Source organism: Meles meles, chromosome 6, assembly GCF_922984935.1.
Source record: "Meles meles chromosome 6, mMelMel3.1 paternal haplotype, whole genome shotgun sequence".
Lineage (NCBI taxonomy): Eukaryota > Metazoa > Chordata > Mammalia > Carnivora > Mustelidae > Meles > Meles meles.
The window spans coordinates 76,494,656-76,520,729 of record NC_060071.1 but is presented as its reverse complement, the minus strand read 5'-3'; the positions used below and the strand labels follow the sequence as shown (position 1 = coordinate 76,520,729).

At 40.5% G+C, this 26,074-nt stretch overlaps 2 gene segments (V, D, J or C); both read right to left on the bottom strand.

Moving 5' to 3' along the window:
• Nucleotides 1–10,682: 10,682 nt before the first annotated feature.
• LOC123943600 lies at nt 10,683–11,383 on the bottom strand. The segment is given in 2 exon segments: nt 10,683–11,095; nt 11,279–11,383. Coding segments are annotated over 2 exon segments (465 nt in total).
• A 9,641-nt stretch (nt 11,384–21,024) lies between these two features.
• LOC123943598 lies at nt 21,025–21,746 on the bottom strand. The segment is given in 2 exon segments: nt 21,025–21,470; nt 21,634–21,746. Coding segments are annotated over 2 exon segments (498 nt in total).
• Nucleotides 21,747–26,074: the final 4,328 nt, after the last annotated feature.

Here is a 26,074-nt window from a genome sequence, read left to right as displayed (position 1 = left end):
TCACAGGCTGCTCCTTCACAGTGTTCCCCTAAGAGCTCCTAATTATGAGCATTTGTGGGTAAGACTGGTGGGAAGCAAGTAAACCTCCAGTGTGGAAACTGAGCACACCTATGCTAGAGGTGTTAATAAGAAGGAACGGATACTAGTAAAAACTACATCACAGAGCAGAACACTCAGAAGTAAATGGGAGTACAGATGACCCACAACAAAGAAACCTAATTAATTACACTGAACACTACACACAACACTCACCCCCACACCCATACATCATCCCACCCTGTGGCCTCCCACAAGTGCACACAGGGGGGCAACAGCAGTGAGCTGTTGTAAGTGTTTAGTGAGCATGTACAGTGAGCAGCCAGCTCTCCTGGATTGGGAGAAATCACACAAGATCAGTCAGCACCGTTCTAGAGAAAGGAAACAAAAGGGAGACTCTCAGCACCCAGCCTGTCTTCGCAGGATCCAGAGAAGGCCTAAAAGTTTGTACTACCTTGTCCCAGGATGTAAGAAACAAATACACCAAACATGATGAAGGTTTAAACCTGAATGTTTCTGAATCTGAGACTCAGTGCACACTCAGGCTAAAACACTTGTTTTCTTCCACTGCATCAGTTCTCACCTCAGTCTGATCAACCATTCAAACCTATAGAAACTACACCCTCTCTCTTGCTTCTAATTGATTTAAGAGGAAACAAACAAATAATACAAAAGCATGCTTCCTTCTGACTCCATTATCAGACTTGGAGGAAAGGCACCAGTCAGGAGTCGTCTTCCTTCTACTGCACAGGACTTGGTGATATAAGGAGGGAAAGAATGAAGCCCATTGACGTGTTGGGCTACAGTTTTAACCTCTTTTGGTCAGAAGTGATAAGCTGAATTTAATTTGATGCGTTTCCCAATAAGAAAAGGCCAGTGAGCAAATAACTCACAACTGTAACCCCGCAAAGAGAAACCCTTCTCACCACAATTGCCAATTATATCCATCCTTAGTGAGGAAGACCTGCAGGAACCTTGTAAGGAGCCTACCCTTGAGCAGAGGTGGGAGAATGAGAGAATCAAATATTTACAAACCTTCATTAGCTCCACTGATGTCTCTACAACACTGGAGAAATAACTTTGTTAAAAAATTTGTTAAAAATTAACCTTTATTTATAATATAATATTAACAATATTATTTACATATATTATTTATATATTTATATATTTATAACAATAAATAATAATTTATAATATTAATATTAATTTATTTATAATATAATATTAAATATAATATTAACCTAATATTTAATTCCATGAACTGTGAATATGCAGCAGGGAGGTTGGTAACAGATAACCTCTACATTAGCCATTACTCCAAATGCCTTTGTGCAATCTACTAATAATGTAAGGGGGCTGAGCCTCGCCTGGGTGGCTCAATTGGTTAAGCCTCTGCCTTCTGCTCAGGTCATGATCCCAGGGTGCTGGGACTGAGTCCCACATGAGGCTCCTTGCTTTGCAGGGAACCTGCTTCTCCATTGCCCGCTCCTCCCCCTGCTTGGGCTCTCGCTCTCTCTCTGACAAAAAAATAAATAAAATCTTTAGGGGAGCCTGGGTGGATCAGTGGGTTAAAGCCTCTCTCTTCAGCTCAGGTCATGATCCCAGGGTCCTGAGATTGAGCCCCCCATCAGACTCTCTGCTCAGCAGGGAGCCTGCTTCGCCCTCTCTCTCTCTCTCTCTGCCTGCCTCTCTGCCTACTTGTGATCTCTCTTTCTCTGTTGAATAAAGAAATAAAATCTTTTAAAAAAATGGTAAGGTGGCTGATACATACATAAAAATTTTTTCCTATATATCTCAGAAAGAAAAGTTTTCATTATAATGATAACAAAAAATTAAAATCCAGGAAAAATTGAATTATCTTCAAACCACTGAGCACTATTAAGGAAGAGACATATATAAATGGGAAGAAACAGTATGTCGTAAAACAATCAAATAATTAGACATATACGTCAAGGACTTTTATTTGTCACAAATAAATTTACAAATTCAATCCAATCATAAAGCTTAAATTATGGGTAGCAGAATTCTTTCCTTCTTTCATTAACATCTACTGATAATGAATTATGTGAAAAAGTTTGTTCTACCTACTGAAAATATAGCAGTGAATGAAATACAAAATTCTGTCTCCAAAATTCTATGAAAGTGTTTTTGTGAACAGATACAGAATTTTGTAGATGAGAATAGAGTTCTGAGTTTTATCTGACGCTCACCTTGTCAAACCATTCCCTGCTTAATTTCCCTCAAACACACAAATATTACTTACCATCCCTGGGCTCTAAAGGAAAACCTGTGACAAAATTTCTGAATAAGAACATAATCAAAGCACATAGAAATGGCTCTCAGATTTTGCCCGAAATACAGAGGGACAAAATTAATATGAAAATGTAATTAAGTAAAATATCTCACAGAGCTATTTTAAAACACATGTTAAATGACTAACTTAAAAAATGAAATAAAACAAAGCAGATCTTTGAAGAAAAGAATTGATGAAAGGGGCATGCTCAAATCAAATCACTTTATATAAGTGAAAAAATCCCGATCATGATTATAATAAGGATTTTTAGAGACTAAAAGCAATAATAACAATATCATGTGATCACAGAATTTTCATTTTCATATTTGTACTTTCCATAATTCTAAATGTCCAATTATGTTTCAGAATCAGAAATATCATAAATGCAACTTTTGAAACTCAGTGTTTGAGTCCATCCATAATAAGGACTGTTATACTGGTACTAAGGAGTTATTTATGGGAAAGGAGTCTGAATAGCAAATGTAAAGTCATCTTTAAAACCCAGATTTCAAAATAAAACATTATTGTCTTCAAGAATCCATTAAGCAACAGTCATCTAACAAAATGTTCTAACTCTGTCCAGGTCATCATGAGCTTACTCTTCCTCTCATATGTTTTTAATGTCTATATGTTAGCTTCCACTTGTAGATAAATAACAGGACAAAAGCTATCCTCGTAAGTCTGTGTCAGAGGACAGGAGCTGCCCAGGTCCCAGGTTTGAGTGGAGGCAGCAGGTGCCTGGGAAGCAATGTGTGCTTGCTGCGCAGAAGTACACAGCTGAGTCTTCAGGCTGTGTGTCTCTGATGTGCAGGGAGAGATGTTTGGCCGTCTCATTCAATGAAACAGTTAGTCTTTGGTCTTCTTTTGTGGTGACGGTTGAACGAATGCCTATAAGGAGCTGGGGACCTTTTCCAAGTTCTTGCTTATACCAGGGGAAGCAGTCTGAGGCACTGTCTGAATAACTGCAGTTGATAACAGAGCTGCCTCCCTCCTGGACACTCAGGGTAGAAGGATGCTGCTCCACATTCTATCCTTGGCTGAACCCAGTGCAGAAAGAAAAGGTCAGAGAAAGGAAGGAGATTCCAGGTTATTGTGCTTCAGAATTCTCTTTTTCTACACTAAGTGGAGGAAACCTGAGTAAAGGCAGTCTTGACTTCTGAAGAATATCCACTAATTTACTCTGAACTCACAGTTCAGCTGCAGTCACGAGAACATGGTTAAAGTTCCCATGGATGTCTTCATGGTTCCTCTCAGTTCAGGTCAGGTTCAGAATTGCAGCCTCCAGCCAGCTCAGATCCCTCTCTTATCAGGCCATCCCTTCTTTCCTCCAACAGAGTACTTTCCTAGATTGTCTACCAGCCAATAAGAAAAAGATTCTGTTGTTGCCATAGTCTAGTCCATCAGATGCACTAAAATGAACCCTCCACGTGTTCTGCATCAGCACAGGTGCACTGCCGTCTTGTGGGCACATCTCTAGGGAAATCGCTGGGGAAATGCTCTTTTCTTAGCCGGTGCCTCTGAGGGACAACTTTGCATAGAGAAATGAAAAATGCTTTAAGAAATCTATTTGAATGTTATGTGTCTTATATAATGCAAAGTATTGAAAGACAGAGTAGAAATTCTGAGAAATCATCAAGCTGCAAACTCAGAAAATATAATTATATGAGTTTATTCTTAAAGTGCTTTCATTTTCCCAAGTCAAAATAGATGGCATGTCTCCCAATGCAATGCTGCCTCATAGCCTCAGAAGAAATTCCTCTAAAGAATCCACAATCCATCCTGTCATGCTTCCCACTTCCTGGTCAACTCTGCTTCACCTTCCATATTTCTCCTAAATGCCACAACAGTGTTCTTTCCCCAAGACTCGCTGATAAAGTTCTCTAATCCTGTGAATTTCCAGAATTATCTCTCTCTTCCAAAACCTCTTTCTCATTCACATGAATTTCTTGGAATCTTCTGATGACCTCTGTGAGAAAAAATCCAGAGAAGCACAAATATTGTGTGTGCTCAGGGAATGGTACCAAAAAGAAATTGTCCTAAAGAACTGATCTAGAGAAATGGTCCCTGGGAAAACAAGACTACCTCATTTCCAAGACCAAGACTTTCCTAATTTCTGGGAAGCCTACTCTTACATCCACAAAAGGACAAAGAATAAAACTCATGTGCGTCCTCCTCTCCCACCATGAAAGATTTAAAGACAGCTATCGTGAAGAATATCTACTCAAAATATAAATATATGCGTATATATATAATGTGTTTTTATTTGTGGAAAACTTCTAGATTCTGAGAATCTTCCATTCCATCCTCCACTCCCCATAAAGTAAGAATTCTCAAATTCTTCTCTGGGCAAAATTCCCTCTACTGGTGGGAAGGTCAATTTTTGCAATTTTTAGGTGTGACCTTCAGAACTTTTGTGACCATAAGAATGACTCTCTTCCATGGATTAACTGTTGCACAGATAAGGCCATCCCTTGTGTACAATCCCCAGCTCCATGATGATTTCATAGAATATTGTTTTCCTTATGGCCTAGGAAAACTTCATTTACCATCTTCACGGACTGCCAGCTACAGGAACCCTAACTACCCAATGAATATTTTGCAGTGTGTGAGTTATGCTCATTATATTCATTCTGCCTTCAAGGGATGTGCACCTGGGATGATAAGTGTATTTGCTATTTTGGGGAAAGTGCTTAGAAATACATGTCAGGGTTCACATGACACTGTCACCTCTGGCTTTCTACAGAAACAGTGAGTGATGTATGAGTTTGCTGGTAGAAACACAGTGGCTCAGTCTGAGTCTCCCTTCCTTCCCAAGGTCTCAGGCATTTACACGAATTGGAACTCTCCATTCAGGCATTCTAACTAAAGGGACCACAATTTTCTCAGAGTCAAGCTGCAGTTATATGGCTGGGCTTGCATTAGACACTTTTTCTTTACCCAGCACAATGGCCCTACAGCAAGGAGTCAGGGGAAAGAATGCTAAACTGGAAGTGAGGAAACCCACTTCTTTTCTTGCCCAGCTTATTCACTACCTAATTGTTCCATACGGTCATCTTGGATACAGTCTCTGATGTAAAATTTAGTTGAACTAAAGGATTTCTACGGGCCCTTCGAGCCCTAAATTTCTCTTATAATATATAACAATGCAAATATGTATTGAGGACTGATTGTACCCACTGTGGACTGGTGTCAGAGTGGGTGAAATTGCCTGCATCATGGAACCCCAAAACTATTCTCTAGTGGGTTTGAGGTTGATCCTAGCCTTCACCGAGGACTCGTCAGAAGCAGAGACATGGTCCTTAGAATGAGATCCTATCTGGGCTTTCATTTCTTCTATGAGATCAATAATGTATCAAGGAAAACTATATCAATATTAACATTAAATAAAATAGTACTTTGTTCACTGAGGGAAAACTCCTCACAGGCAGTGAGACCAGAGGACTCCATGGCTGAGCCACGGGTAAGCAGGCAATTCTTTCAGAGACATATTTCTTATATATATCTATTACATATAAATTATGTATTGTATGAAGAAAAGAAAGAATCTCCAGAATTGAGACAAACTAGAGGAGGCGGATGAGCTTACTAATATGGAAAGCAAGAAGCACTTTCTAAAACAGCCTAATTGCTTTCTGCATTCTGTCTTTTTCCTTAAAACTTTGGTTTGGAGTTTCAAACTTTCCAGCCAGGGATGGGTATACAATTTTTGAGATCATTTCAAAATGAAAATTTAGGAACTTCATTCAAAAACCAGGGAAAAGGTATCATTAGGTAATGTTTCGAGGAGAGACATTTTTCTAAAATTCTTTAACTTGGGACCCCTGGGTAGCGCAGTTGGTTAAGCTTCTGCCTTTGGCTCAGGTCATGATCTAAGATCCTGGGATTGAGCCCCACATCAGGCTCCCTGCTCAGTGGGGAGCCTGCTTCTTCATCTCCCTGTACCTACAGCTCTACCTATTTGTGTGTGCTCTCTCTCTCTTTGTGTCAAATAAAAAAATGAAAAAAATCTTCAAAAAAATTAATTAAAAAAATAAAATAAAATGCTTTAACTCTTTATACATATTAGTTTCATGTCTCTGAATTTAATGTTTTAAAGACTTTTTTCTTTTCAACTATCTCAACCAGGTTCAAAGAAAAATGAGACCGGGATGCCTGGTGGCTCAGTGGGATAAAGCCTCTGGCTTCGGCTCAGGTCATGATGCCAAGGTCCTGGGATCGAGCCCCATGTCAGGCTCTCTGCTCAGCAGGGAGCCTGCTCCCTCCTCTCTCTCTCCACCTGCCTCTCTACCTACTTGTGATCTCTGTCAAATAAAGAAATAAAATCTTTTTTAAAAAATATGAAGCCAATGTACTGAGGCTTTCAGTCCACCTCATACCCCCACACAGGTATGACCTTCCAACTATCACCTTCCCCATGACTCTTTCACAACGGATGAGCCTACACTGCCACATCATGTCACCCAAAGCCCACAGTTTTTCTAGGGTTCACTCCTGCTGTTTGACATTCTGTGGGTGTGAACAAGTGTATAAGGCATGTATCCACCATTATAGTGTCATAGAGACAAGACTCACTACACCAAGTATTCTCTGTGTTCTATTGATCCCTGCTGCTCTCCTCAACCCTTGGCAACCACGATCTTTTACTGCCTCCATAGTATTGCCTTTTCCAGAAAGTCAGAGGATCAGAATCATACCCTGCATAGCCTTTTCAGTTGGGTTGTATTCACTTAATAAAATGCTTTTAAGTTTCCCCTATCTCTTCACTCCTTCAAGGCTTATTTCTTTTTAGCAGCAAATCATGTTCCATTGTTTGGATGTAACACCATTTATTTATTCATTTGCTTATTAAAGGACATGATGTTTACTTCAGAGTTTTGGCAAATTTGAATAAACTGCCAAAAAACACCTGTGTACAGGTTTGTGTGTGGACATAAGTTTTCAACCCTTTGGGTAAAAGGACTCAGGAAGGCCATTGCTAGATCATAGGATAAGAGTATGTTAGTTGTGTAAGAAACTACCAAATCACTTAATTGAAATGTCCATGTAAACACTTTGCATTTGTAGTAATTTCCTGACAGTATTTACTACACCCATTGTTGCATGTCAAAGCCCCAGCTGGTTGAAAGCAGCCACAGACAGCACAGTGCTCAGCTCACACACAGCCTGCTGTGACCCAGAAACTGAGTCTGCATGTGTTCCTGCCTGAGTCTTGCTGCCCCACATATCTCTCTGCTCTGGCACTTGTTCCCCCACTTATAGGACTCACTTATAAAAGACAGGTACAAAGATAAAACTAGTATTAATTTCAAGACAGTGAGGGCACAGCATCAAACCAAGGGCAGGGCTCTTTGGGAGAGTTGGGGGCTGTGTAATTGCACAGGTCCCATGCTTAGGAAGCTGCCTTTCCTCCCAGCTTCAGGGAGTCTGCCCATCTATCTCGATCTGAATTTTCAGAGGCACAGACCTTCCTATCAATAACCTTTTCTCAACATAAAATTGAGTGCAGGCTGGAACTCAGTATGTGCATCTTCCACATGCAAGTTTCAACTTCGGGTTTGGGGTCAACAGTCTCCGTCTCTGGCTACAACAGAGAAGGGGATCATTTAGCATTGTCCTGGAAGCTTTCAACTCCCATTTCCAAATTGGGAATGATTTTACATAATCATGAAAAAGGATTCATTCAAAATGGAAGGAAGAACAATGGATTTTCATGGAACAGAATGAAAACTTCCATGAACTCTTCTCCACAAGGTGCTGTTTAGAAACGACTGAAACGGTTACTTCTGTCAGTGATAGATGTCAACACATCGTATGAATTGATCAAAGACATCATTCAGATTTTGTGATTCTACAGTCTTCTAGATGAGGTACTCACAGGATAAGCTCTCATGTCACCTCAGGTTCACTAATTCGATTCCACCAAGTCACTAATGCTCTAAAATCCTCCCTTTATTTGTGAGTAAAATGAACATACCTATTTATAGTGTATTACCTCACTGAAATAGAAAATATATGTAAGGAGACAAGCAGAGTGCCTGGCCCTCAATAAAACTATTTTATTATATTTGTATTTCCTATAGTGAAAAAGCTAAACACAAACTTTAAAAATGTTATATACATTATCCTTAGTATTCTTTGAAAATAAAAAAAAATCTACAGTAACTAAAAAATTCAGTCAGATTCTTCTCTTTGTTCAAGATCTTCTAATTGTTCAAGACATTTCCATTTGACTACTTACAAATAATTTATATGCCACCTGCAAGGACATCTGCCTTCTCAGGGTACTGGATATGGGCATCTCTGTCACTTGATCCAATGCTCCCATGGTAGAGCTTTTTTTTTTTTTTTTTTTTTCCCAGCGTAACAGTACTCATTGTTTTTGCACCACACCCAGTGCTCCATGCAATATGTGCCCTCCCTATTACCCACCACCTGGTTCCCCAACCTCCCACCCCCCGCCCCTTCAAAACCCTCAGGTTGTTTTTCAGAGTCCATAGTCTCTCATGGTTCATCTCCCCTTCCAATTTCCCTCAGCTCCCTTCTCCTCTCCATGTCCCCATGTCCATGGTGTTCTTTGTTATGCTCCACAAATAAGTGAAACCATATGATACTTGACTCTCTCTGCTTAACTTATTTCGCTCAGCGTAATCTCTTCCAGTCCCGTCCATGTTGCTACAAAAGTTGGGTGTTCATCCTTTCTGATGGAGGCATAATACTCCATCGTGTATATGGAGCACATCTTCCTTATCCATTCGTCTGTTGAAGGGCATCTTGGTTCTTTCCACAGTTTGGCGACCATGGCCATTGCTGCTATAAACACTGGGGTACAGATGGCCCTTCTTTTCACTACATCTGTATCTTTGGGGTAAATACCCAGCAGTGCAATTGCAGGGTCATAGGGAAGCTCCATTTTTAATTTCTTGAGGAATCTCCACATTGCTTTCCAAAGTGGCTGCACCAACTTGCATTCCCACCAACAGTGTAAGAGGGTTCCCCTTCTCCACATCCTCTCCAACACACGTTGTTTCCTGTCTTGCTAATTTTGGCCATTCTAACTGGTGTAAGGTGATATCTCAATGTGGTTTTTTTTTTCCATTTTATTTATTTTTTCAGCGTAACAGTATTCATTCTTTTTGCACAACACCCAGTGCTCCATGCAAAACGTGCCCTCCCCATTACCCACCACCTGTTCCCCCAACCTCCCACCCCTGACCCTTCAAAACCCTCAGGTTGTTTTTCAGAGTCCATAGTCTCTTATGGTTCGCCTCCCCTTCCAAATTTTTTTTTTAATAAACATATAATGTATTTTTATCCCCAGGGGTACAGGTCTGTGAATTGCCAGGTTTACACACTTCACAGCACTCACGATAGCACTTACCCTCCCCAATGTCCATAGCCCCCTCCCCCTCTCCCAATCCCACCTCCCACCAGCAACCCCCAGTTTGTTTTGTGAGATTAAGAGTCATTTATGGTTTGTCTCCCTCCCAATCCCATCTTGTTTCATTTATTCTTCTCCTATCCCCCTACCCCCCCATGTTGCTTCTCCATGTCCTCATATCAGGGAGATCATATGATAGTTGTCTTTCTCCGATTGACTTATTTCACTAAGCATGATACGCTCTAGTTCCATCCACGTCGTCGCAAATGGCATGATTTCATTTCTTTTGATGGCTGCATAGTATTCCATTGTGTATATATACCACATCTTCTTTATCCATTCATCTTAAATGGGATTGACTCCTTAATTTCTCTTTCTTCAGTCTTGTTGTTGGTGTACAGAAATGCAACTGATTTCTGTGCATTGATTTTATATCCTGACACTTTACTGAATTCCTGTACAAGTTCTAGCAGTTTTGGAGTGGAGTCTTTTGGGTTTTCCACATATAGTATCATATCATCTGCGAAGAGTGATAGTTTGACTTCTTCTTTACCAATTTGGAAGCCTTTAATTTCTTTTTGTTGTCTGATTGCTGAGGCTAGGACTTCTAGTACTATGTTGAATAGCAGTGGTGATAATGGACATCCCTGCCATGTTCCTGACCTTAACAGAAAAGCTTTCAGTTTTTCTCCATTGAGAATGATATTTGCGGTGGGTTTTGTACCCAAAACTATAAGATACCTAGGAATAAACCTAACCAAAGAGACTAAGAATCTATACACAGAAAATTATAAAGTACTCATGAAAGAAATTGAGGAAGACACAAAGAAATCAATGTGGTTTTAATTTGAATCTCCCTGATGGCTAGTGATGATGAGCTTTTTAACCTGCAAAGGGTTTTCTGGGGGAAGAAACGGGCAAGAAATGTGAAATGACAGCCCCGATGGGTCTAATTTTAGAAGAAAAAACATGCTGTCACATAAATCTGAAAGTCTGGAAATCTGCAAAGGCTGCAGTGGGAGCAAATACCTGCCCCGGGGAAGGGCGGGGGCTGCAGGCGCAGCTGCAGTTTGGGTGCAGGCTGCAGATCACCGCGGAGCACTGTGCCTCCACCGCACACAGGTAGGTGGCTGAGTCTTCGAGTTGGGAGGCCCCGAGGTGGAGGGTGCTGGACCGATCCTTAGTATTCACTGTGCAGGTTAACCTCCCACTCTGCTGCATCCCTGAAGCTATGTAAAACAGCGCCATGAGACTGCCGCCCCCTGGGTGCTGTCGGAACCACTGCACACCACGAGCAGTTTCGGAAAAATTGCATTTGAGAGTAGAGCTGGCTCCCTCCTGGAGGCTCAGGACTGAAGGGTTCTGCTGCACTGTCATCCCTCTCACCCCTGTGTGGAAAGAGAAAAACAAACACAAGTGAGGTGTCTAGGGGGCCGCTGATGCAATTCCCAAAACTTGCAAAATATCCCAAGACACACCTCTGATTTTGTAGGACCCTCTTGGACGGAGTTCCCCCACCACTATGGGCTGTGGGCGCCACCCGAGTACCCATGAGGAACGCCCCCACTCACAGCAAACCTGGATGCACAGGAGCCCCAGGAAAGCTCCCCAATGTCTCCTCATGATTCCTTGTCTACGTGATGAGGTACTTCTGCCTCCTGTGCAGAGCGTATAGTCTTGGATTCAGAGAAACTGTGTCTTACAGTCAATCCCTTTCAACAGAACCACCGAGCACCAATCACACCTCAGCCCTATCATTCACAGAACTCCAGACTCCACCCACAGTGGCCCAGGACAGTGCACAGTCATGTCTCCAAAACTGTGCTTGCCGACAGTGCAGGGAGGTAGGGGCAATACTTCTAATACAGGAGGATAAATTTGTTTGTTTGTTTTTTTTTTCTTAAAACACTTCATGTAATGGATTTGTGAGTTAGTGTGTGAGGAAAGGTGAATGATATTTCTAAAAGATTCAAGGCCTAATGGGGATTCCACAAAACCTTGAAGAATCACAGCGAAAAGTGTCTCCATTCCCCAATTTGCATAGTTTGTGAGACTATGTGATAATTCAATTATATGAAAATACTGGTAAAGGAAAACAATCTGATATCATGCGTTATATATTGCTGAAGTAACCATAATTTCTTGAAATCAAGACAGTTCTAGAAACCAAGACAGACAGTCACAATCTGTATTGATTATAATTGCAATCAGAATTTGGATGATGAAAAATAAGAGGTCTGCACAATGTCCTAACTTTCACATACCATCTTTCCTGTTGCAGTTCATGGACCCTGCTCATCCACACAGCTGAGTCTGACTGGGCCACTCGTTGCTGTTCAAAGTCAATGTTGTCCTCTTCCTTTCCTTCTCTTTGTGTTCCTCATTGTTTCCTCTCTTCTTTTCTTCATTGTTGCTCCCTCCACTCTCAGCAGAGATAAATAAAAAGGTAAGATATCTGGGGTTTGAAATAATTTCAAGACCAGTAAGTTTGGGGTATTTTATTCAAATTAATTAACAAGAGGTGTTCTCTGTTGAGTTTCCATGCTCACAATGCCCAGAAATATTCCTTTCCTAGTACCTCTGAAGAATTATCTGTATAGTGGATTTCTAGAGACATGGCCTCAGATGTCTGAATTGATATGAAATGGCAGAACCTAAAACCTGAGATGAGCTTTACACAAACCCAGTCCCCCTTCTCCCAAAACTTTGCTGTCTATAATTGGACTGGCTAACATGATATCTGTTCTCCCTTTTAACTGTTCAACCTTGGACCATCAGAAGAATCTTTATTTCTGGTAAAGCCTAGAGTGCCCCCTAGAGTAATGGAGCTGTCAGCAAAGACACCTCAGATGAAGCAACTCTGCAGACACAACCCTCAGCCCCATTCATTCCAAGGTTCCTAATGAAGGAAATGCCCATGGTCAGAAAATAAAATTACTGCTTAGATTGGTGAGGATTAAAAGTGAACCAAATCCTACTTTTAAAAGGGAATTTTGTGGAAATGGATATAAAAGATTAATTTGTTAAGTCTCATCTTGTACTACTTATTTGATTTCATTACCTTAGTTCAAAAGAAATCCATCAATACTTATTGAGCCTTTAGTTTCAATGGGGTAATTTATTAGAGCTAAGAATATATAAAAGAGAAATGAAATATTATTCAGCAGTTTAAAAGAATGAAATCTTGTCATCTGCAACAACATGGATGGAGCTGGAGAGCATAATATTAAGGGAAATAAGCCAGTCAGAGAAAGACAAATACCATATGATTTCACTCATGTGGAATTTAAGAAACAAGCCAAATAAGGAAAAGGAAAAAAAGACAGAGAGAGATAAATCAAGAAACAGACTCATCATTAAACAGGGCAAGCTGATGGTTACCAGAGGGAGAGGCTGGGGATTGGGAAAATAGTTGAGGAGATGAAGCAGTTCCCTTGTCCCGATGAGCAAGCACCAGGTGTTCTGTGGAAATGTTGAATCACTATATTGTACACCTGAAACTAAAACAACACTGTATGTTAAGTAACTGGAATTTAAATAAAATCTGTGAGTGAGTGAATGAATGAATGAACTTTCTAAGATAATACATAAAAGTGGATAATATACTAGTTTACAGTCTACAGGGGAAAGAAAAGGGTACATAACTGTAATAGGATCTTTTCTTCATTGTTGCTCCCTCCACTCTCAGCAGAGATAAATAGGATCAATGTAATAGGATCAATGAGTGGGACCCTAAAAGAGATGAAAATGAAAAACTATCGGATCCCAGAGGAGGTAGAAATGCTTGTACTTTGGGTCATTGTGCAAAATCTTATGAAGAATGTGATCATTTTCTCCTTTCCTCTTTTCAGTGAAAGAATAGATTAGAACTCGCATAACCCTTTTTGATGGCTTTTATGATTGAAGAGATTGGAACACTGCACAGTGTTGGTGGGAATGCAAAATGGTGTAACCATAGAAAACAGTATAGAGGTTCTTCGAAAGGTTAAAAATAGAACTACAATGTGATCTAAAAATCCTACTTCTGAGTATTTATCAAAAAGAATTTAGGGTTTCCTGAATGACTCAGTTGATTAAACATCTCACTCTTGATATTGAATGAGGTCATGATCTCAGTGTCCTGAGGTGGAGCCCCATGGTGGGCTCTGTGCTGAACATGGAGCCTGCTTAAGATACTCTCTCTCCCTCTGACCCTCCCTACCCCCAACTCTCTCTCTCAAAAAAAAAAAAAAAAAAAGAGGGACACCTAGGTGGCCCAGCCAGTTAAGTGTCTGCCTTTGACTAGGGTCATGATCTCAGTGTCCTGAGATTGAGCCCTACATCAGACTCCCTGCTCAGCGGGGAGTCTCTTTCTCCCTCTCTCTCTGCAGTCCCCTGTTTGGGTTAATGCTTTCTCTGTGTATGTGTCAAATGGATAAATAATATCTTTTTTAAAAATTGAAATCAGGATCTTGAAAAGATATTAAGCACTCCTATGTTCCTTACAGCACTGTTCACAATAGCCAATTAGGGAAACAACTTGAATGTCCAAAAACAGATGTACAGATAAAGAAAGTGTACTCAATACATAAGTGGAGTACTATTCAGCCTTAAAGAGAACAAAAAAAAAATCCTGCAATATGCAAACATGTTGATGAATCTTGAGGCCATTATGCTAACTGAAATAAGCCAGTCACAGTAAGACAAATAATGCATGATTCCACTTAAATGCGATATCTATGATAGTTAAACTCAAAGAATCAAAGAGGAAATCAAAGAAGAGTTTGCCATGGGCTCTGGGGACAGGATAATGGGGAGTTACTGATCGATGAACAAGATGAAAGAATAGAGAGTTGCTGTACAACATTGTACCCATTCCAACAATCATATATCATACACTTAAAAATTCCAGAGGTTCTGTCTCATGGTGAGGTTCTGTCTCATGGTAAGTGTTCTTTACATTTTACAGATTAAATTTTAAAAAATAAGACCCTACAGGTCTCGCCTGTTACAATGACCAAAATCTAAAACACTAATACTACCAAATGTTTGTGTCAAAACCTTAGGAATAGCCCAGATCAATGCAGTGAACTTCACCAAAGTGGTAATTAATAAAAGTGTCATGTGCACACACCAAAGACAGTTCACAAACTGGGAGCAATCAAACTAGACTATGGAAAGAGTCTCAGGGGTATATTGTTTAAAAGCAGCTTATATCATGAGGGGACTGTGAGTGTCTGCTCTGTTTTAAAGAATTCAAGAGGTAAATGTGTATTATTAGTATGGGTTAATAATGGAGTTTTATTAAAGATTATATTTTTAAGCAACCTCAACACCCTCCATGGGGCTCAAATTTACAAGGATGAGATCTGGAGTCACAGTTCTCCTGAAAGAGCCAGCCAGCCCTAGTTTACCACATTTATCCAAATATCTGAGGACAACTCTTATTATATACCCTTTTGAATTGGATATAGTTTTACATGCATTTATATTTATACAGGTTTGAAAATGAAATGTATGTTTTAAACCAATTTACAAAAAATTACATTATACCAAGAATATATAACTAAACAATAGGAAGTATATTAATATTCTGATCATAGCTCATGCATAAAATCTGCAGATAAGGAGATGATAATTTTAAAAGATTGCCACAATATTGGCAAACTATGACACTGCAACATAGACATTGCTTTTCTATTATTCTTTACACAACTGTACTGACTCCCATACATTCTACCAATCCCATGATTTATGGCCCTCTGTGAGAGGTTGCAAAACAGGAGTTAGAGAAATCAATAGGATTTCCCTCCCCATGTCACCTATCGATATTGTTAGGAAACATCAGTGAAAGAGCATTTTCTCTCACCATATTTTCTGGGCACTGAGAACAATCGCACTTGAGTTCTTACTGTTAGAAAGCCAACTGATCTGTTTAACATGAGCCATGTCTTCCCTTGTTTCTGCTTCCAAGCCTTTCATGCTGACTATCAGCCTGAGACTGCCACCTTATTCACAAGGAAAGAAAGCAGGACCAAGGTTCCTGGTCTCTCTTTTCCTTGCTCGGGTGCATGTGTTTCTCCTCCTTTCTTCCCTTCCCTTCACCCAAGAGCATATAATCCAGTCAAGAAATGGACAGAAGACATGAACAGAAATTTCTCCAAAGAATAGATACAAATGACCAACAGACACTGAAAAAATGATCACCATCACTCGGCATCAGGGAAATACAAATCAAAAGCACAATGAGATAACACCTCACACCAGCCAGAATGGCTGAATGAACAAGTCAGGAAATGACAGATGTTGACAAAGATGTGCAGAAAGGGGAACCCTCCTACACTGCTGGTAGGAATGCAAGATGGTGCAGCCATTCTGGAAAACAGAGGTTCCTCAAAAAGTTGAAAATAGAGCTACCCTATGACCCAGAAATTGCACTACTAAGTATTTACCACAAAGATACAAATGTAGTGATCCAAAGGGGCACCTGCACCCTAAGGTTTATAGCAGCAATATCCACAATAGGCTAACTATGGAAAGAACCTAGATGTCCATCAACAGATGAATGGATAAAGAAGAGGTGGTATATATATGCAATGGAATACTATGCAGCCTCAAAAAATGAAATATTGCATTTGCAATGAGGTGGATGGAACTTTTGAGGTTATTTTTATGCCTCTAGAGGTACTTTCCCACTTTAATGGTAAAATATTGTGTGTTTCTGATTATTCTGATTTTGTTCTCTTACTAATAAAACAACTTGCATGGGTATGGTCTTTATTTGACATAATACCCATCTCTGCACAGATATTGTGAATGCTACAAGTGTAAGAATTTTTGGATATGTTATTCCATATCAACTCCTGGAAAAGCCAAATAATAATCATACTCTAATTGGTATGGCTAGAATGAACTCTCATTAATTAAATTACTCTCAAAATATGAAAAATGTCTGTTGATAAAAATTTATAATGGAGTTTGTATACAGAACTTGTATACAGAACATGACTCCACTTGATTATATGAGATGATCCAAACTTCAACACCAATTCTGCATTATCAACTGCCAACTGTATTTTGTAGAACTATAAATCAACTGTGTAAAGAAATTCAAACACTTGAAATGATGAATTATTCTTATGAAAATAACTTCAATGTTCAAAACCTCAGGGGTAGGAAGCACTGAGACTGAGACTGGTGACAGGGGTGAGGTCCTACATGTGCCCTCTGGCATGTGCTTCCTCCCACCAAGACACACAGTACTCAAAAGATTATGAGTTGTATGCTCCCATTATTCTGACATTTTTAAAGACACAAAATAAGAATAGACCAATGTTCACAAGGAATGGGGAATATGGAAGTGTGAGATGGCATTAGACTACCTCAAGGGAGTTTTGGGGAGCAATGGTACTATTCTACATCATGATCTTGTAACATTACATGATCTACACAAGGTACTAAAATTCAAATTTCACAGAACTGCACATCAAAAATAGTCAATTTTTCCTAATAATTATTTTAAAATAAAAAATTCAATCACCGAGATGAAAATGGCAAAATAGAAATTTTCTACCATCTCCACTCCTCCCCAAAACCACTGATTTTCAATGTCATACATTAAACTAAAAAGAATGCCTATGAAAAAGTCCAGCAGAGGACACATAGCACACTGTGGAACAACAACAACAAAATATGATTTTGACAGATTAAGGATGGCACGAGGAACAATTTCACTATCCTTCTTCACCCCTGCATGTGGCACAGCTCCTAACCAGGAGGAACCTTCCATCCTGTGATTTCCCCATAGAGGGACATGAGAACATGTGAGTGAACACATGCCCCTCCAGCTCTGGAGGATGCTCACAAAGAGAAACCTCTCTCTAGCCCCATCCAGAATACTGAGGTGTACTGCTCCCTGGGGAGTGGGGTCTTCCTAGCAGAACAGCACCCAGGGCTCTTGGAGGACAGTAAAACAACATGGACCCTACACACCATGGCACGGCCTCCATTAGGAATCTGCCCGTGACCCACTGGAGATGGCCTGCCTACAGACCCCCACAAATGGTCCATGAGCACACACAACACTCAGTCCCTAACCCACACGTCATCCCACCCTGTACCTCCCACAAGTGCACACAGGATGGCAACTGCAGTGAGCTTTTGTAAGTGACTAGTGAGCATGCGCAGAGAGCAGCCCCACTTTCCCCGATAGGGAGAAATCACACAAATTCATTCAGCACCGTCCTACAGAAAGTAAACAAAAGGGAGACTCTCAGCACCCAGTCTGGCTTCACAGGATCAAGAGACGGCCTAAAAGTTTGTACTACCTTGTCCCCGGACGTAGGAAACAAATATACCAAACATGATGAAGGTTTAAACCTGAATGTGTCTGGATCTGAGTGAGACTCAGTGCACACTCAGGCTAAAACACTTGTTTTCTTCCACTGCATCAATTCTCACCTCAGTCTGATCAAGCATTCAAACCTGTGGGAACTGCACCCTCTCTCTTGCTTCTAATTGATTTAAGAGGAAACAAATGAATAATATAGAAGCATGCTTCCTTCTGACTCCATTATCATAGGCTTGGAGGAAAGGCACTGATCAGGAGTCGTCTTCCTTCTACTGCACAGGAGCTGGCGGTATAAGGAGGGAAAGAATCAAGCCCATTGACATGTTGGGCTACAGTTCTAACCTCCTTTGGTCAGATGTGATAAGCTGAATTTAATCTGGGGACTTCCCCAGGAAGAGAAAGCCAGTTATGAAATACCTAGCAACCATAACTCAGCTACGAGGAACCACTGTCACTCTATTTATTATATCCATCCAAACAATTATAACAATTATAACATCCACCCTAACAATTATATCCATCATTATTTAGGAAGACTTGGAGGGACCTTGCAAGGAGCCTACTACCCTTGAGCAGGGGTGGGAGAATGAGGGAATTAAATATTTACTCAATGTGTTTCATTCCATTGATTTCTCTGCAGCACTAGGGAAATTATTTTTTAAATAAGCATTGTGGTTCATAATTTCTGATGATTGTTTCTATTTCCTTGGTGTTAGTTGTGATGTCTCCCTTTTCATTCACAATTTTATTAATTTGGGCTTTCTCTCTTTTCTTTTGGATTAGTGTGGCCAATGGTTTATCGATTCTTTCAAAAAACCAGCTTCTAGTTTCATTGATACGTTCTACTGTATCTCTTGTTTCTACCTCATTGGTCTCTGCTCTAATCTTGATTATTTCCCTTCTTGCATGTGGAGTTGGTTTGATTTGTTGTTGATTCCCCAGTTCTTTAAGGTGTAGAGACAGCTGGTGTATTCTGGATTTTTCAATTTTTTTGAGGGAGGCTTGGATGGCTATGTATTTCCCCCTTAGAACCGCCTTTGCTGTATCCCATAGGTTTTGGAACAAAGTGTTTTCATTCTCATTGGTTTCCATGAATTGTTTAAGTTCATCTTTGATCTCCTGGTTGATCCAAGCATTCTTAAGCAAGGTGGTCTTTAGCTTCCAGGTGTTTGAGTTCCTTCTGAACTTTTCCTTGTGATTGAGTTCCAGTTTCAAAGCATTGTGATCTGAGAATATGCAGGGAATAATCTCAGTCTTTTGGTATCGGTTGAGTCCTGCTTTGTGACCCAGTATGTGGTCTATTCTGGAGAAGGTTCCATGTGCACTTGAGAAGAATGAGTATTCTGTTGTTTTAGGGTGGAATGTTCTGTATATGTCTATGTTATATCAGTCAAACATGAACATGGAGGGAGGTTGGTAGCACGTTATCTCTACATTAGACGTTAGTCCAAATACCTTTGTGCAATCTACTAATAATAGTAAGGTGGCTGACACATGCATACAAAAGTTTTCCCATTACCTCAGAAAGAAAAGCTTTTATTATAATAACAAAAAATTACAAGTTCAAGAATAAATTGAATAATCTTCTAACAGCAGAGCATCATTAAGAAAGAGAGACATAAAAATGGAATGAAACAGTATATTCTCAAACAATCAAATAATCACACATACACTTAAAAGACTTTTATTTTTCACAAGTCAACTTATAAATACAATTCAAACAGAAACCTTAAATTAAAATTAAGAGTCAGTAACAGAATTCCTTTCTTTCTCCCTTTGGCAGCTACTGATAACCAATTATGTGGAAAATGTTGTGCTAGGCACTGCAAATATAGCACAGAATGACATATAAAATTCTGTCTGCTAAATCCTTTGAGAGAATTATTGTGACAGAGATGGACAGAATTTGTAAGTGAGAATATTTTTCTGAAATTTATCTGAAGCTCACATTGTTAAATGACTCTCTTCCTTAATTTCCCTCAAACACACAAATAGTTCACACCATCCCTGGATTCTTATGGAAATCTCATAACACAATTTCTGAACAAGAAAGTGATGAAGACACATGAAATGGCTGTAATATTTTGCCCTGAACACAGAGGAACAAAATGAATATGCAACTGTAAATAATTACAATATCTCACAGGGCTACTGTAAATACAGATTAAATGAAAACAAAAAGTAAAATCGGGGCACCTGGGTGGCTCAGTGGGTTAAGCCGCTGCCTTCGGCTCAGGTCATGATCTCAGGGTCCTGGGATCGAGTCCCGCATTGGGCTCTCTGCTCAACGGAGAGCCTGCTTCCCTTCCTCTCTCTCTGCCTGCCTCTCTTGTGATTTCTCTCTGTCAAATAAATAAATAAAATCTTTAAAAAAAAAAAAGTAAAATCAAAACAAGGGAGATGATAGAGGTAATGACTTGAGGAAGTGGGGAATACTCAAATCAAAACAAATGAGGTGAAAAAATCATGATCCTGATTATAATAAGAATTTTTGAGACTAAAAGGAATATTAGCAATATTATATGATTACAGAATTATGACATTTATATTTGCATCTTAAATCCTTCTATATTTAGCATGTAATGTCTTAGAATCAGAAAAATCATAATCGCTACTTTTAAAACACAATATTTAAGTGACCATCGATAATAAGAACTGTGAAACTGGTACTAAAGAGTTATTTATAGGAGAGGAGTCTCCATAGCAAATGTAGAGTTCCTCAATACCTGAATTTCAAAATAAAACATTACTAACTTCATTCAAGAATCCATTAAACACTGGTCATCCAACAAAGTGTTCTAACCCTTTTTGGGTTATCTCCATCCTAATAGTTATATAATTTGTTTTTAATGTCTAAAATATTAGCTTCTGGGGTAACTGGGTGATAGGCATTAAGGAGGGCATGTGATGTGATGAGAACTGGGCGCTGCACACCACAGAAGAATCACTGAACACTAAATCTGAAACAAGTGATGTCCTATATGCTAGCTAAATAATATTAAACTTTAAAAATAATAAATCATAGATTCGACGTATAGGCAAACAATAGGACAAAGCCCATCCTTGAAGGTCTTTGTCAAAGGACAGGGGCTGCCCCAGTCCCAGGTTTGAGTTCAGGCAGCAGGTGCCTGGGAAGCAATGTGTGCTTGCTGCGCAGAAGTACACAGCTGAGTCTTCAGGCTGGGTGTCTCTGATGTGCAGGGAGAAATGTTTGGCCGTCTTATTCAATGAAACAGTGAGTCTTTGGTCTTCTTTTGTGGTGACGGTTGAACGAATGTCTATAAGGAGCTGGGGACTTTTTCCAAGTTCTTGCTTATACCAGGGGAAGTAACTTGAGGCACTGTCTGAATAACTGCAGTTGATAACAGAGCTGCTTCCCTCCTGGACACTCAGGGTAGAAGGATGCTGCTCCACATTCTCTCCCTGGCTGAACCCTGTGCAGAAAGAAAAGGTCAGAGAAAGGAGAGGAGATTCCAGGTTATTATGCTTCAGAATTCTCTGTTTGTACACTAAGTGGAGGAAACCTGAGTAAAGCCAACCTTGACTTCTGAAGAATATCCACTATTATACTCTGTTGCCCATAAACACTCAACTCACAGTTCAGCTGCAGCCATGAGAACATGATTAAAGCTCCCATCGATGTCTTCATGGTTCCTCCCAGTTAAGCTCAGGTTCAGAATTGCAGCCTTCAGCCACCTCAGCTCCTTTTCTTATCAGGGCACCCCTCTTTTCCTCTAACAGAGTAACTTCCCACATTGTCTACCTGCCAATAAGAAAAATTCTCTGCTGCTGCCATGGTCTAGTCCATCAGAGGCACTAAGATGAACCCTCCATGTGTTCTGCGTCAGCACAGGTGCACTGCCATCTTGTGGTCACATCTCTGTGAACTCGCTGGGGAAATGCTTTTCTCTTAGCCCGTGCCTCTGAGGGACTCACATGCATCAAGGCAGCAATCAATCAAGCAAATTATACCTTAGATCAGGGATCAAGTGCACGGGAAGAATGTAAAATTTAAGATTTATACCTTTTTTTTTAAGATTTTATTTATTTATTTGACAGAGAGAGATCACAAGTAGACAGAGAGGCAGGAAGATAGAGAGAGAGAGGGAAGCAGGCTCGCTGCTGAGCAGAGAGCCCAATGTGGGACTCGATCCCAGGACCCTGAGATCATGACCTGAGCCGAAGGCAGCAGCCCAACCCACTGAGCCACCCAGGCGCCCTAAGATTTATACCTTTGCTCACTATTGAGTCACTATTAACTTCAAAAGAGGTAGATCCTGTTATTGTTTTATCAGTGATGGGCCTGGTATACATGTTTAAAATCGGGAAGGAATTGGGGCATCTGGGTGGTTCAGTCAGTTAAGTGTCTGACTCTTGATTTCAGCTCAGGTCATGATATCAGGGTTGTGAGATTGAGCCCCAGGTCCAGTTCCATGCTGGTCATGGAGCCTACTTAAGATTCTATCTCCCCATAGCACCAAAAAGCATAAGATACCTTGGAAAAAACCTAGCCAAAGACGTAAAGGATCTATACTCTAGGAACTACAAAACACTCATGAAGGAAACTGAAGAGGACACAAAAGATGGAAAAACATTTCATGCTCATGGATCAGAAGAACAAACATCATTAAAATGACTGCAGTCCCCAGAGCAATCTATACACTCAACACCATCCCAGTCAAAATACCAGTGGCATTTTTCAGATGCTGAAATAAACAATCCTAAAATTTGTTTGGAACCAGAAAAGACCCTGAATTGCCAAGGAAATGTTGAAAAAGAAAAACAAAGCTGGGAGCATCATGTTGCCTGATTTCAAGTTACATTACAAAGCTGTGATCACCAAGACAGCATGGTATTGGCACAAAAGTAGACACATAGACCAATAGAACAGAATAGAGAGTGCAGATATGGACTCTCAACTCTATGGTCAACTAATCTTTGACAAAGCAGGAAAAAATATCCAGTGAAAGAAAGACAGTCTCTTCAATAAATGGTGCTGAGAAAATTGGATAGCCACATACAGAAGAATGAAACTGGATCATTCTCTTACACCATACACAAAGATAAATTCTAAATGTTGAAAGACCTCAATGTGAGACAGGGATCCATTAAAATCCTAGAGGAGAACATAGGCAGTAACCTCTTTGACATTGGCCACAGCAACTTCTTTCAAGACACATCTCCAAAAGCAAGGGAAAAAAAAGTGAAAATTACCTTTTGGGACTCCATCAAGATTAAGAGCTTCTGCACAACAAAGGAAACAGTCAACAAAACAAAGAGGCAACCCACGGAATGGGAGAAGATATTCGCAAATGACCCTACAGACAAAGGGCTGATATCCAAAATTTATAAAGAACTTTTCAAACTTAACACCCAAAAAACAGATAATCAGATCAAAAAATGGGCAGAAGACGTGAGCAGATACTTCTTCAAAGAAGACCTATGAATGGCTAGAAGATATATAGGAAAATGTTCAACATCATTAGCCATCAGTGAAATTCAAATCAAAACCACATTGAGATACCACCTAACATCAGTTACAATGGCAAAAATCGACATGACAAGAAACAACAAATGTTGGTGAAGTTATGGAGAAAGGAGAATGCTCTTACATGGTTGATGGGAATGTAAATTGGTACAGCCACTTTGGAAAACAGTGTGGAGGTTCTTCAAAAAATTGAAAACAGAGCTACCCTATGAATCACAGCAATTGCACTACTGGGTACTTACCCTTAAGATACAGATGTATTCAAAAGAAGGTGGGCCATATGCACCCCAATGTTCATAGCAGCAATGTCCAAAACAGCCAAAATGTGGAAAGAACAAGATGCCCTTCAACAGATGAATGGATAAAGAAGATGTGGTCCATATAGACAATGGACTATTACTCAGCCATCAGAAAGGATGAATACCCAACTTTTACATCAACCTGGATAGGACAGGAGGAGATTATGTTAAGCGAAATAAGTCAACAGAGAAAGTCAATTGTCATTTGGTTTCACTTATTTGTGGAACATAAGGAATAACATGGAGGGCATTAGGAGAAGGGAAAAATGAAGGGGGAGAAATTGGAGAGGGAAACAAACCATGAGAAACTATGGACTCCAGGAAACAGGAGAGTTTTAGAAAGGCTGGAGGGGTAGTAAGTGAGTGATGGGTATTAAGGAGGACATGGATTGTGTGGAGCACTGGGTTTTACACTCAAATAATGAACCATGGAACATTACATCAAAAACTAATGATGGACTGTATGGTGACTAACATAACACAATTTTTAAAAAAGGATTCTGGGGCGCCTGGGTGGCTCAGTGGGTTAAGCCTCTGCCTTTGGCTCAGGTCATGGTCTCAGGAGCCTAGGATCCAGTCCCAAATTGAATTGGCTCTCTGCTCAGCAGGGAGCCTACTTTCCCCTCTCTCTGCCTGCCTGCCTCTCTGCCTACTTGTGACCTCTGTCTGTCAAATAAATAAAATCTTAAAAAAAAGATTATGTCTCTTCTCCCCTGCTCCTGCCCTTCCTCGTTATAAATAAATAAATAAATAAATAAATATCATGAAGGAACTATGATTCACGCTCTTAAACAAAGAAAATGGAAAACCTTCCCTTTCTCCCAATCTACAATCCTTATTTGCCTGTTATGGAGAAAAACTCTAAAAGGGACACAGAAGCCAAAGATTACATATTTCCAATCCCTCTGATCGCAGACTCTGCTCCTTTAAGCTGGTTTCACCTGTGACCTTGCAATTTCCATAGAACTGACAGCAGCAACAGTCAAATGTGAATTCTTCCCTCAATTAAGATGATAGTATAAAAATCTCAATAATAGAGAGTGGGATGGAGCAGGGGAAGTTCCATGAGTTAGGAAACAGTTTGACCTATTCACTTGTTTGATTTGTGATGAGAAATCTGACGTGCTTTAAGAAATCTATTCCTGGGCACCTGGGTGGCTCAGTCAGTTAAGCATCTTGCTCTTGGCCCAGGTCATGCTCCCTGAGTCCTGGGATTGTGTCCTGAATCTGGCTCCCTGCTTAGTGGGGAGTCTGCTTCTCTTCTGCTTCTCAACCCATTCTTGTGCTCTTTCTCACTCTTTCTCTCAAATAAAAATAAAATCTCAAAAAGAGATTGATTCTTGTTGCTACGTGGATTATATACCAGAAAGCATTAGGGGAAAGAGTAGAAATTCTCATACTACTTTGGGCTTCAGTTTAAAAAATGTAGCCATATAGAGGAGAAGTCAAGATGGCGGAGAAGTAGCAGGCTGAGACTACATCAGGTAGCAGGAGATCAGCTAGATCCCTTATCTAAATGTTGCAAACACCTACAAATCCAATGGGAGATCGAAGAGAAGAAGAACAGCAATTCTAGAAACTGAAAATCAACCACTTTCTGAAAGGTAGGACTGGCAGAGAAGTGAATCCAAAATGACAGGAAGATAGACTGCGGGGGGAGAGGCCAGCTCCCAGCAAGTGGCAGAGCAATGGAGCACGGACTTTTAAAAGTCTGTTCCACTGAGGGACATTGCTCCAGAAGCTAAACCGGGGTGAAGCTCACGCAGGATCAGCGTGGCCCCAGGTCCCACAGGGTCACCGAAGGATTGGGGATGTCAGAGTGTTGCAGAGCTCACAGGTATTAGAACAGGGAAGCCGGCTATAGAGACAAAGCCGAGGACTGAACTCTCAGCTTGGGGATACCTTGAACCGGTCACAGGCTGGGTGAGCTCGGAGCGCAGCCAGAGGCCGGGGAAACGGGAATGATTGGGCGCTGTTCTCTGGGGGCGCACTGAGGAGTGGGGCCCCAGGCTCTCGGGTTCTCCGGGCCAGAGACTGGGAGGCCTCCATTTTCATTCCCATCCTCCGGAACTCTACGGAAAGCGTTCAGGGAACAAAAGCTCCTGAAAGCAAACCCAAGCGGATTACTTAGTCCAGCCCCTGGTAAGGGCGGTGCAATTCTGCCTTGGGCAAAGACACTTGAGAGTAACTACAACAGGCCTCTCCCCCAGAAGATCAACAAAAAATCCAGCCAGGATGAAGTTCATATACC